The sequence below is a fragment of the Salvelinus sp. IW2-2015 genome, linkage group LG10 (assembly GCF_002910315.2).
Source record: "Salvelinus sp. IW2-2015 linkage group LG10, ASM291031v2, whole genome shotgun sequence".
NCBI lineage: Eukaryota > Metazoa > Chordata > Actinopteri > Salmoniformes > Salmonidae > Salvelinus > Salvelinus sp. IW2-2015.
The window spans coordinates 17,561,486-17,576,087 of NC_036850.1; the positions used below are offsets into that span (position 1 = coordinate 17,561,486).

The window sequence follows — 14,602 nt, forward strand, 5'->3', positions numbered from 1 at the left end:
TTCCTACTGTGTTGGCCTGTTTGATGGGACAGACTATGTGATGGAATGCTTTGATGTCATTTTTGGCTCATGAGTGCAAGTATATAGGGCCTTTCTCTGTATGATTATATTTCCATAATTCCAATCAACAGAGAGAACTGCCCGTGTTATTCTGCATGGACAGAGCCTGCATGGACAGTGCCATTGAGTATCTCTCATCCCTCTGAGGGGAGTGACAGAACAGTACAGCTCCTGCAGGCTCTCACACTCCTTGGCTCAGAGTACATTCAGGTTCAGAGCCGCTGCGCCCCCTTCTGTCAGCGTGAAAAGTGCATGCGCCGCGGGGGGGTTTAAAAGCCCGGGTTGAGTGGGAGCCGCTGACAGTTTGGAGAGGCTCTGGATCAGACTGGGACCAAGTTAACCAGGGAAGAAGAAAAAGCAGCAGCGACTGAACGATGACGAGTCAAGCACAGCAGCCCCCTCAACTCCACCTGGCAGAGCTCACCGCGGCGCAGTTTCTCGACATCTGGAAACATTTCGACGCAGACGGTCAGTACTGCTACGGCCAGGGGGTTAAAATTGGGCAGGACTGGACTATGGGCATATCATAGGAGTAGGCTGGTTGTAAATTCAGAATGGTTGGATAGTTGTTAAATTGATAGGCTAGTGCTTGGTGGGACAGAGAAAGTGAGCAGATGTGATAGACGAGGGTAKGAAGTCCCGTGTGTTGTACTGCGGGACAGAGGAGCATATGGATTGTTATTTAAACAGCGTCTTGGGAATCTTGGCTGTGATTGTCAGTCAGAGTTCCCTGTGCCCTGTACCCTGTTCCGTGATCATGCAATTCTGGAAAGATTTTTAACTTGACACAAACTTTTTAACTTTAATTGCACAATTAGCATATTGAAGTTGTATAAAGGGGCATTTGTGGGGTTTGTAGATATTTGTTGCAGAACTGTCAGATAAGGAAACATATTTTGAAGTAGCAAAGTAGAAAAGCATTTTCAAATAGTTCAGTTTGTGCATTTTCCCCACACGAGCGTTATATGAGATTTCATATAGGCTACATATAATCCCCTATAACCATATTTGTTATTCATCATTTTATTTTAGTTCCTCAATTACGCATCAAACCGCGCCAAGCTGTGGAACAGAAGAGCGCTGCTTTGGACCATATTTGTGGCACTATTTTCTGTGCGTAAAACACGAAAGTCTAATACAGCACTACATTCTTTGAGAGTAAACATGCGTTGTTCTTGCTAGATCATTTATTATATAGAGTGGTGACGTGTGTGCAAAACGGAGTGGCTGTTTGATCGCTGTGAATTATATATGTGCCTGGCTTGTAGCGACCCCAACGAGGCAACCGGATCCGCGCGTCTCCTATGAATGAATTTACAGTAGCCTATGTCATCACCGGGGCTTCTGCCAGGCGCGGTGTATTGACAGGCAGCTTGCCGTGTCCGGTCTGGGAATGGGAAGGAGTGGAGCGGGAGAGAGAGTAGGGGGGGAAGGGGGTTAGGAGAAGGGGGAGCAGTGTGTGAAGAAGATGAGGAGACAGGACAGAGAGGATGTAAAGTGGAGTGGGGGGGAGATGGAGATGATCGAGGGCTGTAGATCGCTAGACTGACGGCAAGGAAATAGCCATATCATAAGTCATTGGGGTCTGGACATTGTGTCCGAGTAGATGATCCTCGGAGTACGGGGTTCACCTGCTCAGATCTGCTGTTTAGGTAGCTAGCGCGGTGTGGCTGTTGACTGCACGCAGCTGATGGCCCAGTCGCGTAGGTGTTGCGTCACTGTGTGCGCTAGAGGGCTGGTGTCAGACACAGACTCAAAGGTGATCATGAAGGTTTATAAACAGTGATTATGTCAGCTATGAGTGCCTAACTCCCATGACCTCACGCTATCTCTCATTTCATCTTTGTTTCTTTTTAATATGATTTTGCATGGTATAGCACTGCGTTTTCGTTTCTTTAATCCATCCATCATGCATTCATTTTGACTGCGCCAAAGCATGTTATCTTCTCCCCCATCCCATGGTGGTCCTTAGGGCGTGGGAGACGTTCTGCTTGCTTGGCACACACGCATAGAGACGCGCTAGGCCCGTTAGACTTACTGGGGGCTCTACTAAACACGCGCCTGTTGAAGTGTGTAAAGATGTGTCAAAAATCTGTGCAATTGTGCAGGCTTGAATGTTTCCGCACTTAGCGCTCACTCTGAGCTACTTGCAGCCCTCACTAGAAGCTGTTAAACAGTCCACCTGAGCAAGCGGCAGGGATTCTCCGTAGCGCTCAAGACACGCCGCCAGCCGAGGTTAAATCCGCCCACCGGGTCTAACGAGACACTAGTCGCTCTCTGGCTGTGCACTGGGCTGGAACATGGCCTAGAAGCTTAGAGTCAGGGAGTGAGGAATTGAGGTGCAATATAGCTACGAGACACATACACCACACCCACATTACACACACACCACACACACACACACACACACACACACACACACACACACACACACACACACACACACACACACACACACACACACACACACACACACACACACACACACGACAACACACACACACACTCTAATTCCACAAATTATAGTTTGTGGAATGTAAAAATAGGTCTCACTGTTCGCTGTGAATACATGAATGCATTTAAGGCTTTTCAGGGATGTCGTGCCAGTGATCCATCTGTGGAGGCAGAGGTGGTTAACAGAACACATTGCGGCCAAGCGGGTTGTGTCGGTCTGTCTTGTCGAATCCGTGCACCAATCTGTGTCCATAGTCTCATACATGATAAAGTGGACTAGAGCTGGGGTAGTGGAGCATGCTTTTCAAGAATCCTAGATTTTATTTTTCGGCCACTGTCAATGACACGTTTCAGATTTAACTTCAGATGATTCACTCTTAGGACAGGCCTTGTATGGTGTGTGCGTGTGTGTTATGGTTTGTGCAGAATGTGTCTGTGTGTGGACTAGAGATACTTGTTTGTGGATGATGGTATGCTTTATTCACCTTCACACAAATTATTATTCATGCAGACGATACTATTGTTCTAACATAATGGAAATTGTAGATGGCTCACCTTTTGGGCCTATACGAGATGTGGTAGGGAACCACTCGCTGTTCAATATTTGAGTGGCTCCCCACTTGCCCATGGAAATATTTATACATTTTTAAAGTTCATTTCCTGTAATTCCACACATTTTGCCATAGGGCATAGAGAACATTTTGCCATTTTAAAGCAAGTTTTCTGCAATTGTACACATTTTGCCATAGGGCGAAAAGAAACTATAGCAATGTCTAACTAATTTCATGCAATTTTATTGTGAGTGAGAGTATGCAAAAATCAGTGGGGGCCCCTAAAGGGCAGGGCCTTGCGCACGTGCCCTTTGTTCCCGTTCGGTAATTTATTTATTATTACTACAAATTTAGATAGCAGGGTAGACTATTTACCAATCTAAAAATGTGTATGCTTCGTGGGCTAATTGAGTGCTGTCAGTGACTGACATAACAAGAGGAAAACTGCTGATGCACAACCACATTTCGAAATTGCGCTTTGTGTATTCTGCTGTTCAAATTCTCAACAGTAAGAATGAGTTCCTTTTTGGGTCAGGGGCCCCCTAGCGGCCAGGGGACGTAGACAAACCGCCTATGTCGCTTATGCCCAAGTCCGGCCCTGTGTAAAGACATGGGCATAATTCACACTAAATCCTCACATTGGGAAGAGCAATTAGGATTATTTGTGATGGGGTCTGCCCATATCTAGCATAATATCCATGTCTCTGGTGAAACTTCTTTACACAGTTAAACAGCCAACTCACCCACTTCCCTCCCACACAGTACAGGAATATGTTTAGTTGTGCTTCTGTGGAGTGATGACATGTTGATATAGAGAGGAGACAGCCCTCAGTTCCTCTATCTGATGGGCTGATTTATTTACATACACAAAGCTTTGTGTTTCTGCAGTGATTTGCTTACATCTCAAAGACCAGCCGAGCCGATGCACAGATGGTGATATACCTATCAAATACAACACACAAAGTTAAAAGTTTTACATTGAAAGTTTTATTAGTAGTATGGGATACGTATTGTATACATCGTCCAACGAAATGCTTACTTGCAGGTTCCTTCTCGACAATGCAACAACAATAAAAAACAGTAAAAAAATAAGAATAACAAGAAAAAGTGAGCCTGTTGGTATTAGGCCACATGCTTCGTAACAGTCTGCCTGAAGGTAAGGGAGAGAACAGCTCGTGGCGGGGGTGTGTGGGGTCCATGATGATGCAGAGTGCCTTCCTCATGCACAGTTTCAAGTAGACGTCCTGGATGGGTGGAAGCATCGTCCCAGTGATGTACTCGGCCGTCTTTACCACGCGCTGGAGGGCTTTGCGGTCGTGGACGGAGCAATTCCCATACCAGGCCGTGAATCAACCGTTCAGGACGCTCTTGATGGTTCAGCGGTAGTATTTGGAGCAACATGCCAAATTTCTTCAGAAAAGTCCTCTGTGACGTGGATGCTGAGGAACTTAAAACTAGTGACTCTCTCTACTGTAGTCCCGTTGATGTGGATCAGGGCATGTTCCTTCCTCTGCTTCCTGAAGTCAACAGTCAACTCCTTTGTTTTGCTGACATTGAGGGAAAGGTTGTTGTCATGATGTCACCACAATGCCAGTTCACTTATCGCCTCTCTATAGGTGAACTAGTCATTGTTGGTTATCAGGCCTACAACTATCGTGTTGTCAGCAAACTTGCTGTACACCATGCGTAGCCAGTCACATGCCTGTCATGTTTGTGAATGTTGCTACAGAATATCTAGTGCCCCAATAAACATCTACCTGACCCCCCACTGTCAATCGCCCAGGCACAAAGCCATTCCACTGTGAATATGTTGCTAATGCCTTCTGAGCTGCAGGCAATTCCTGTTTTTAAATAGCATTCTGTGGCAACATTACCAGAGAATTTCCACACTTCACATTCGTAAATGCCACCCTGATCTGCCTAAAGTCTCCAGATGCGGGCAGTGCTTTGGTCATGTGAATAATGCAGAACCCCTACCTTCTCCCAACACTGAGCTACACTACAAGAATGTTAGAGCGGGTCCTTTCTTCTGCCCTCTCTTTACCCCCCCTCTCTCTCTATTGCTGCATCTCCTAGCTATCTCTTCCCATTCTCTCTCTCTGTTTCTCCTTTTCTATCTGCCTGTAGGATGTGTGTGTGATGTGTGTTTCTCCCGTGTGTGTTTGATGGCCTCTGAGTGTTTCTCTCATCTCCCCGATGGGGGAACTCACAGAGCACAGACCTGGGGGAACTCACAGAGTACAAACCGTTAGAGATCTGATCGGCCAAGACAATTAGGAGCTTGTTATATTTTCAATCAGCCTTAAATATCTACAGCATGTGGGTTGCCCCTACAGTGTGCGCACCGCAACACACACACACACACACAACACACACACACACACACACACCACACACACACACACACACACACACACAACACACACACACACACACACACACACACACACACACACAATACACTTATTGTCACGCCCTGGGGGGGGGGGGGGGGGGTGTACTGTCACGCCCGTTTTCTTTATTATTTTGTTAGGTCAGGGTGTGACATCGGGAATGTATGTGTTTTTTCCCTTGTCTAGGGGTTTTGTATGTTTATGGGGTATTTACTAGTCTAAGTGTTTGTATGTCTATGGTTGCCTAGATTGGTTCTCAATTAGAGGCAGCTGTTTATCGTTGTCTCTGATTGAGAACCATATTTAGGCAGCCATATTCCGTTGGGTATTTTGTGGGTTATTGTCTATAAGTAAGTKGCCTGTGTCTGCACTTGTTTAATATATAGCTTCACGTTCGTTTGTTGTTTTGCATAGTTTGTTTAAGTGTTCTTCGTTTCGTTAAATAAATAGAAGAATGTATTCTTATCCCGCTGCGCCTTGGTCCTCCTCTCTTCATCCAAACGACGAACTTGACACTTATCAAGTAATCTCTTTCCCCTCCATAATTTTCTTCCCCGTGAATTCAGCTATCATTTTATTCCTATGGTGCTATGACACAATAAGTCACATTAAGCCCCTGCCCTTTCAGATCCCTCCCTCTGACCTACCCTCCCTTTCTCTCCTCCTCCCTCTATCTCATCCCCATCAGATACTGGGCCTGATGGTTTTGCTGGGATATCAGACTAATCCTAGTAAGGACCAGGGAGCTCAGCAGTGTGTGTGTGTGTTGGATATAAATATGTGACTCAATGTTATGCTACTGTACTCCTGTGGGAGTCGTGTTGGCCAGATGGACAATATCGTGTGAATGTAGCATTAGGCTAGATAATGAGAGTGTTTTTGTCAACATGTTTCCATATTGTTTAGAGTATGCAAACAGTCATGGTGGTGCTATACAACACTTGAATCTCTGGACTCCTTGTGGACTCGTTGTTCTGGACCTTCATTGAGCTACTTGTTGAGCAAAGGGCTTAAAAAATGCCTCCATATTGAACCCTGTTTTTTTTTTACAGTAATGAAACACACACTACATACCAGGGTTCTATCTCAATTCACATCAGCCGTATTGGAGAAGAAGGTCCAAGGTCCTTCCCCTTACTTTTTTCTCCAATAGGATTTGCGAAGGAGGTGAGGAGAGAGGATGCGAGGAATCAAGGAAAGATTAATTGAGAAAGTGCCATTTAACTATTATGTTTTCCACAGGTTCAAAAGTCAATGTAATCCCCATCTCACTGATCCCAGGAATGACCTTTAACCCTTGGGTATGTTCTACAGGAAATGGCTACATCGAGGGAAAGGAGCTGGAGAACTTCTTCCGGCAGCTAGAGACTGCGCGGAGAGGAACAGGCGTGGTGAGTGGGTTTGAATACTTTGAAAATGCACCCTTCCTTCCTTCCTGCCTTAAAGTGAGTGACTGACTCCATCCTAGTCGAGGCAACCTTAAACATTGTATTTAAATGAGAAAATGGTCCACTTTACTTGACTGTCATCATCCATGGTGTATTCAGGCTTCTAGATAGGCTAATAGACTAGACAATTTGATATAATATGCTATAACAACTCAACATCATAGAGAGTCGTTAGGTAGGAAGTCTATGTTTTATCAGTTTTTGATTTATTCTGTTTGTTTGTGTGTGTGTGTTTGTCTATTCAAGGATCCCACACATGCTGCCTTTAGAGAGAAAATGAAGGAATTCATGATGAAATTTGACAAGAATGCAGACGGAAGAATCGAGATGTCAGAAGTAAGACCATACTGTACACAAGCACATTCAAACTCCTCTGTTGAAATGTCTGCTTACTTTTTATGTTTACCTCTGATCTGCATAGATGTTCTTTGTTTTGTACACAGTGTTGTTCTTGAAATCCGCTTTAATATTGAGTTAGTAGCCAAGTGTAATAATCCTCTCTCTCTATATTTTCTCTCTCTCTCCCTCTTTCTCTCCAGTTAGCTCAGATTCTGCCCACAGAGGAGAATTTCCTGCTTTGTTTCAGAACATTTGTGGGATCCAGTGCAGAATTCATGGCGGTAAGTTGTGTCTGTGTCTGATCTGTCTGTTCGCTGTGTATGTGTTTTCTGGTGTTTGTGTCTGTCTGTTGTGTCTTTGTGTGTGTGTGTGTGTGTGTGTGTGTGTGTGTGTGTGTGTGTGGTGTGTGTGTGTGGTGTGTGTGTGTGTGTGTGTGTGTGGTGTAGGGTGTGTGTGTGTGTGGATGTGGAGTGGTGGTGGTGTGTGCGTGTGCTGACAGACCAGCACTAGCCAGCACTGTAACATATTCAAATCACTAAAGGGCTCCGCTATCCATTGCTCTCTAGACACAGATAACTTTTGGTGTTTTGCTAAGTGTCTGGATCACATAGTCCAAAACAAAACCAACACAAAAACACACGCATCCACCATATCACAGAAATCAAGGACTCATAAAATCAGCTAAATTTCAGAACAGTCTCTCGTGTAAGCATTTATATCATAGAAAAACTAGAGAGAGAAGAGACGATAGGGGGGGGGGGGGGTTCCTTTGTAAAAACTGTTCCCTAACGGTGGAACACACGTCAAAAATAAGGAGAAGGGGAGGATAGACAGAGGAAGGAGTTTTGCAGTGGTCCAGTTGTGCTGGCTACGTCGCCGTGGTTAAACAGTGGAGGGGATAGGGGGGAGGGGACAACACAGGAGCTATTCTCAGAACTTGCATACATTTATGGACTGGGTTGCAGGCTTACGCAGGAGAGTGGGGATGGGTGAATTGTTGGGGTTTGGGGCAATACATCTTTTGATAAGGTTTCCGCTCTAGAACATGAGGACAGCTTGGTAGATTAAACGCCAACAAAGTTATACACTTTTCTGTCTCACTCTCATCCTCTTCTATCTCCGTCTGTCTACATTCTCTCTACCGATTATAGCATCATGACTTTTCCACTTGTTGTTAAAGTAAAGAGGGTTTTAAGGCTTTAGAGTTCTTAATCTCTGTGTTTAAATGCATGTGTACTGTGTTGTAATGAAATGTTAAAAATGCTCTGTCTACAGGCATGGCGAAGGTATGACACTGATCGCAGTGGATACATCGAAGCCAATGAACTGAAGGTAAACAAATGTGTMAARSTTTTAAACATTCATAACCTTCAKTAGTCARTTTCCAAGGACTTGTGCTTGTTGTCAGAGGAGGACCCCTGAGCACTCATCYTTAAACTTWMATTTTGGGTCAYTGAGCCAGTTACCAGTGGGGTAACGAGGATCTGTCTTCCTCAGGGTTTCCTGTCAGATCTTCTGAAGAAGGCCAACAGACACTACGATGACAAGAAACTCAACGARTACACACAGACAATCGTGAGTGTGACACACATACTGTACATGTGTACACAAACACACAGGTTTAACACCGTGTAGTAATGTTACGCCACTCACTGTTGCATTTCACTCTCCAGCTGAAGATGTTTGATCTGAACGGTGATGGGAAACTGGGCCTGTCTGAAATGGCCAGGTGAGTGTATGTGTGTCTTGTTCACTGAGAGACTCTCTGTGTTATACTTGAATCCATTTTGAAGTAAAGAATCTGAATGTGAACGATGTTCTTTTATCTCATTTAAGGCTGCTGCCAGTTCAGGAAAATTTCTTGCTCAAGTTCGAGGTGAGACCTGACCCACACACCCCACCCCACCCCACCCCACCCCACACACAAAATCCTTTAGGAATTGGGGCAATGTATTCATTTGTGAAAGAGTCGGTTACTATGTGAATTAAAGCAGTCTTGACTATAACCCTAAGGTAAAGGTCGGCAGATCTATGGTACAATTCAGCTTCATTGCATTCACTTTAAGAGGATTAAACTGTTTATCACAGGAGACGTTTACTGAGTCTGCACCTGGCTAGACTGCACCTGGCTAACTGAAACCAGTTAGACTCCAGTTTGTGAGGAACAGACGCAGGCATTCCCAGGGTGCTACAACTCAATATTAGGAAGGTGTTCCTAATGTTTGGTAAACTCAGTGTACATATATCATGTACAATACATATGATAATTTTCACCTTCACTGTCTTTCCCATCTCTCCAGGGATGCAAGCTTTCAGCAGAGCAGTTCAACATAATATTCACCTTCTATGACAAGGTAAAAGAGCACAGTAGACATATTTGCTGGGAGGGTGTGTGGGTGGAGAGATTGTTTGTATCCCTGTCACTCAAGCTACAAGCTCCATGCAAATGGTCACTTGCACAGGTAAATACTCCAGACACACCTGCGTCTGTATCATTTATTTTGTTAGTGTTACCTTGGTAACGATTCCAGTAGCGGTGCGTGGTTAAATGAAGGGGGAAGCCAATCCAGAAAAAAAGCAGCATATTACAACCTATGTGTTGTGGATAATGTGGTTGTTTGCTCTATAACTGTTAGTTTCATATGCCCTTGAACGTGATATAAGAGGCCTAATGCGAGACACAAGAAGACCACAGTGCAGAATACATTTCAACAAAAATTGTTTCATTACAAAACCGGAGAGCAACATCTTGTCCAGCAGAAATATGAATGTAACAAGTTACATGACTATCAGCATGGTCAAGCAAGGTAATGTTTCGACATTTTTTGGACTACTAAACACTTTGATTTATGAACAAGAGAGTTATTGGCAAGTTACCAAAGAAACAGGAGCTGCTGTCAATGTTATGATTTATGTATGTGTGTGTGTGTGTGTGTGTTGTTGTGGTGTGTGTGTGTGTGTGTGTGTGTGTGTGTGTGTGTGTGTGTGTGTGTGTGTGTGGTGTTGGTGGTGTGGTGTGTGTGTGGTGTGTGTGTGTGTGTGTGTGTGTATGTGCAAGTAGAAAAAACATGTTGACTCAACCTACTTGTAGAGAAATGCCAATGCCATCCTCCTCTCTTTCATGTTGCCTAAACATGAAGTACACACTTTTAGTTTTTGTTGTCCTAGGCTATCTTGCTAAAATACTTGCTCGCTAGCTTCCTTTCATAGACAACGATACACCAGGCCAGCTAGTTAACATTAGCATACTACACTCTTTGAAAGAAATATGCTATCTAGAACCTAAAAGGGTTCTTCGGCTATCCCCATAGGAGAACCCTTTGAAGAAACATTTTTGGTTCCAGGTAGAACCTATTAGGGTCCTCTTGTGGGGACAGCCGAAGAACCCTTCTGGAACCCTTTTTTCTAAGAGTGTACATTTAGCTACATGTTGAACTTCCATCCTCTCAGGTCAGGGGCACAATGCATGAATTTATGGATGGATCAGAATCACCATTATAATCATTGGCCAGTATGGAGAATTAAGTAAAACCACAAGTCCAAATCCCTAATTTAGGAAAGGGCTGAATACAACGAGATGCAACAATTCAAGTTTTTTTCTGTCATTAATGACATTTGGCTTTGGCTTGTGATGTGATTGGTCTGAAGCCAAATCCAAACTGGCTTCCCTTGACACTTTTTTTTATGGTGAGCTAGCACCATTCACAGCTGAGCTCACTCAGTTTACCTCAAAGCTGATTGACAATTATTTTATGTATTTTTTATCAAGGGAGGCCAAATGCTCGCTGGCTTCCCTTGAATTCAATGCTATGGGCGGCCACAATGTCATACTCTTTCTGACCAGAGAGCATCAGATAGATACTCTACACATACTGAGACAGAGGGGAGCTGTTTGGTTTGCTCGGATGCTTTCTCCGGTGAGATATATTCATTTCAGCCTCTTGTGAATTGAAGGAAATTTATGAAACACAGAGCGACGAAATATGTATTTTTTTCTTGGTCAACTTTTTGGGGAAGCCTGGCTTCCCTTGGCATCCATGAATACATGCCACTGAACCTTCCACAAATACAAAATAGTACAGTAGGAAAGACAGGTGTACAGTACAGGAGTCTCATACTAATGCCTTTGTAATGACTGAATTGGCAGTTGGTCTGTGAATGATTGATCTTGCCTGTGTATACTCTGAGTGGGAGGATATCTGAGTGTTTGATTGTTCTTTTAATGAGAATATGATATGAGATGCCTGGCCCCTTTCTGCTGTTTCACTGTTTTTCACTGTTTCACTAGGATGGAAACGGTTACATCGATGAGCAGGAGCTGGACGCACTGCTGAAGGACCTACATGACAAGAACAAAATGGTAAAGAACAAGAGACTTCACTTATTTACTAACTCATCTTTTGATTAGTTGATTGGTTTATTATGTCATACTGCACCTGGAGTGTTTACAAGATCAGAATGATTGGCAGAACATTGTGGTCTTGTACAGGTTATGGTCTTCTGAGTTTTTGTTGGATCAGGATGTGGTGTTGCATTGACTGTTAGGGCCATACCCAGCAAACAGGGGACGTCCTGAGGTTGTCCCCGGGATGTCCCTAAGGACGTTTTTAGCATGTTCTTGGGACGTTGTGTCATGACCCCCTGGAGGTTTTGTCTAGTTCCCAGTTTTTCCCGGGGATGTCCCCGAGGACGTTTTTAGGACATTCTTGGGACGTTGTGTCATGAAATAAGTAAATCCCTTGCATTGCCAAAATACAAACAGCTGTGACTGGATCAGTGGTTTACCAATCAGGGCCTTGATAGGCTTGACAACAGTAACAAGAGTTGATGTGTAATGAAACTAGGGTGTGCGTGTGCCCTGGGCAGATTTTTTTTTTTGGGGGGGGGGTTAGGAAATGTTTCTTTGCGACCGGGAACTAGGCAAAAACCTCTAGGGGACCATGACCCAAAATCCCAAGAAAGTTTTTTAAAAAGTCCTTGGGACGTCCCTGGGACCAACCGGGAACTAGACAAAACCTCCAAGCGACCATGAGACAACGTCCTGACGACTTCAGGCGACCATTTTGTGAAGTCCTGGGGACGTCCTAATGGCTCATTATTGTTTACAGGGTAGACACCATAGTTAATGATATCATTGGTTGAGGCACTAGCACTCACGTCTGTTTCTCTCCCTGTTTGCTGTAGGAGTTGGACTCGACTGGTCTGGTGGGCTATAAGAAGAGCATCATGGCTCTGTCCGACGCGGGGAAGCTCTACCGCACCGAGCTGGAGATCGTCCTCTGCCGCGACTCCACACTGTGATCTTTCACCTCTGACCCCTGACAACCCCCCACTGCCCCCATCCTGGCATTACTAGGTGCATGTATGCCCCCCTCCTCCGCTCCAACATCTGTAGAGTGAAAGTGAATGTCCACTTGAAGGTATAAGCAAGACCCTCAGCCTAACTGCCCCACTCTGTTTAACTACCTGTCCCTTACTATGCCCCACCTCACCTCCCCCCTTATCGCAGCGTGGCGCGACCTGATGATGTCATCAGCGTCTGCAGCTTTTTTACTTTTTATTTTTTTACATGCAATTCTATAGTGAGTTAACCAATACATATGGAAATAATAGAAGGACTATTTATTTGAATGCATATACATTTTTGCCTGAATGTCCTTTATACTGTACTCCCTAAGCCTACTCTTTGTTTTTTTTACAGTTTGCCTGTAAATCTCTCTTTCTCTCCCTTTTTCTATTTACCTCCAATCTCAATGCCCCCTCCCTCACTATTCGTTTCAGTCTGTTGCCTTGTTTTTGAATTGGGTTTAGGCTCGTACTGTTTTAGTGGAGAAATTATTGAGAGCATCAATAAATATAGCTGATGATCACTTATGTCTCTGCCTTACTCCCAACCACAAGGCCAAACTGTCTCTATCCAAACCATGGGATCTCAGCTATACTTCTATATCAGCCTATACATCTCTATAAATGCCTAGTTAAATCTGTTTCTATGAAGACTTAATCTTGGCCAGGCAAGGGAGAGCTATTTTTCTTTGCCAGCATAATGTGTTTCCTGTGAAGATAGAAGTTCCAATACAGATGTTGGGAGCAGGCGCGTTATCTCCCTGAGCACTCCACTCTCGCTGTTCTAATCTCCCGTTGAAAGCCAGCTTGATGGAGGGAGCCTGCACACTCCATTTTTCATAGATGAGAACTTTCAGAGGTACTTATCTGTCTCTATGGCACACTACAAACACTGAGTGGGTCAAGGCTGGAGGAGATGAGTGACCGAGGGGAGGGATATGAGTGGAGTTAAACAGCCATTCTCCAACACCTGCTAGTAGACTAGTCCTACCATAACAGCCTAACAAACCTTTGAAATCACAAAGGAATTGAAATTCTCAATAAGTTTGTTTACTTACTGTACCACTACAAGAAAAACTCCTGATGTTTTTTTACCTCAGGAGATCCATCTGAGCCTTTGAGCCTCACTACTTACATGCACATCCCGAATTTGCAGACAGAGCAATTTAGGGCTCTCCAGTTGGTGGACACATTTCCCTGTGTAATATATACAGTATATATATGGAAATGTCCAGAGTCCTGAAAGAGAATGACAAATATGCACCAGGCTTGTTTTTGGTCTTTAAAGGTTTAAAAGAACAACACCACACAACACAGTAATCATTACGTTGTTGCAAAAAAAAAGAATTATATATATTTTTTGTGAAAACCTTCAGTTTCTTGGGTAATACATCTAATTTTATGTACAAGCTTTTGGAGCCGTCCACATTTTTCACTGTATGGAGAGGTCTGGACACCCCTGGTTTAGTACCAAATGGAACAGTCTGACTTCTATCAATTAATCATCTGCACTTTCATCTTTAATTAAACTCGCTCTAGTTTTCTTAAAGCACAAAAAAACACCAAACCACGCACTTACGCACGTACACACACACACACACACACACACACTACTTTGATCCCCAAGCAGCCAACTGCTGACAACAGTACAGGAGATATAGAGTCTGCTCTGATTCCCTCCCCCACCTTGGTTCCTCACTCAGAATGAAAAAGGGAAGAGATGGAAGCGAGAGATGGGGGAAAGACAAGCTGCTAAGATTGGGGTCCATATTTAGCTATGCTCCCCTGAGTAGAATTGCTATTGCTTTAAACAAAAGGGATAGGTGCACACAGTCACACATCACACACACGAACACACACACACCACACACCACGACACACACACCACACACAAACACACACACACACGTAGCACACGACACACAACAACACACACACACACACAACACACACACACACACATCACACACACACACACACACACACACACACACACACACACACACACACA

At 44.2% G+C, this 14,602-nt stretch overlaps 1 protein-coding gene across 1 annotated transcript; it reads left to right on the top strand.

Moving 5' to 3' along the window:
* The first annotated feature begins 353 nt into the window (after positions 1-353).
* On the top strand, positions 354-13,115 carry LOC111969427 (calretinin). The gene is made up of 11 exons (XM_023995578.1): positions 354-528; positions 6,773-6,849; positions 7,153-7,242; positions 7,446-7,526; positions 8,521-8,577; positions 8,743-8,820; positions 8,919-8,974; positions 9,082-9,121; positions 9,546-9,599; positions 11,534-11,605; positions 12,430-13,115. Exons 1-11 carry the CDS (start codon positions 435-437, stop codon positions 12,544-12,546), a joined length of 816 nt encoding a protein of 271 aa, XP_023851346.1. The 5' UTR covers positions 354-434; the 3' UTR covers positions 12,547-13,115.
* Positions 13,116-14,602: the final 1,487 nt, after the last annotated feature.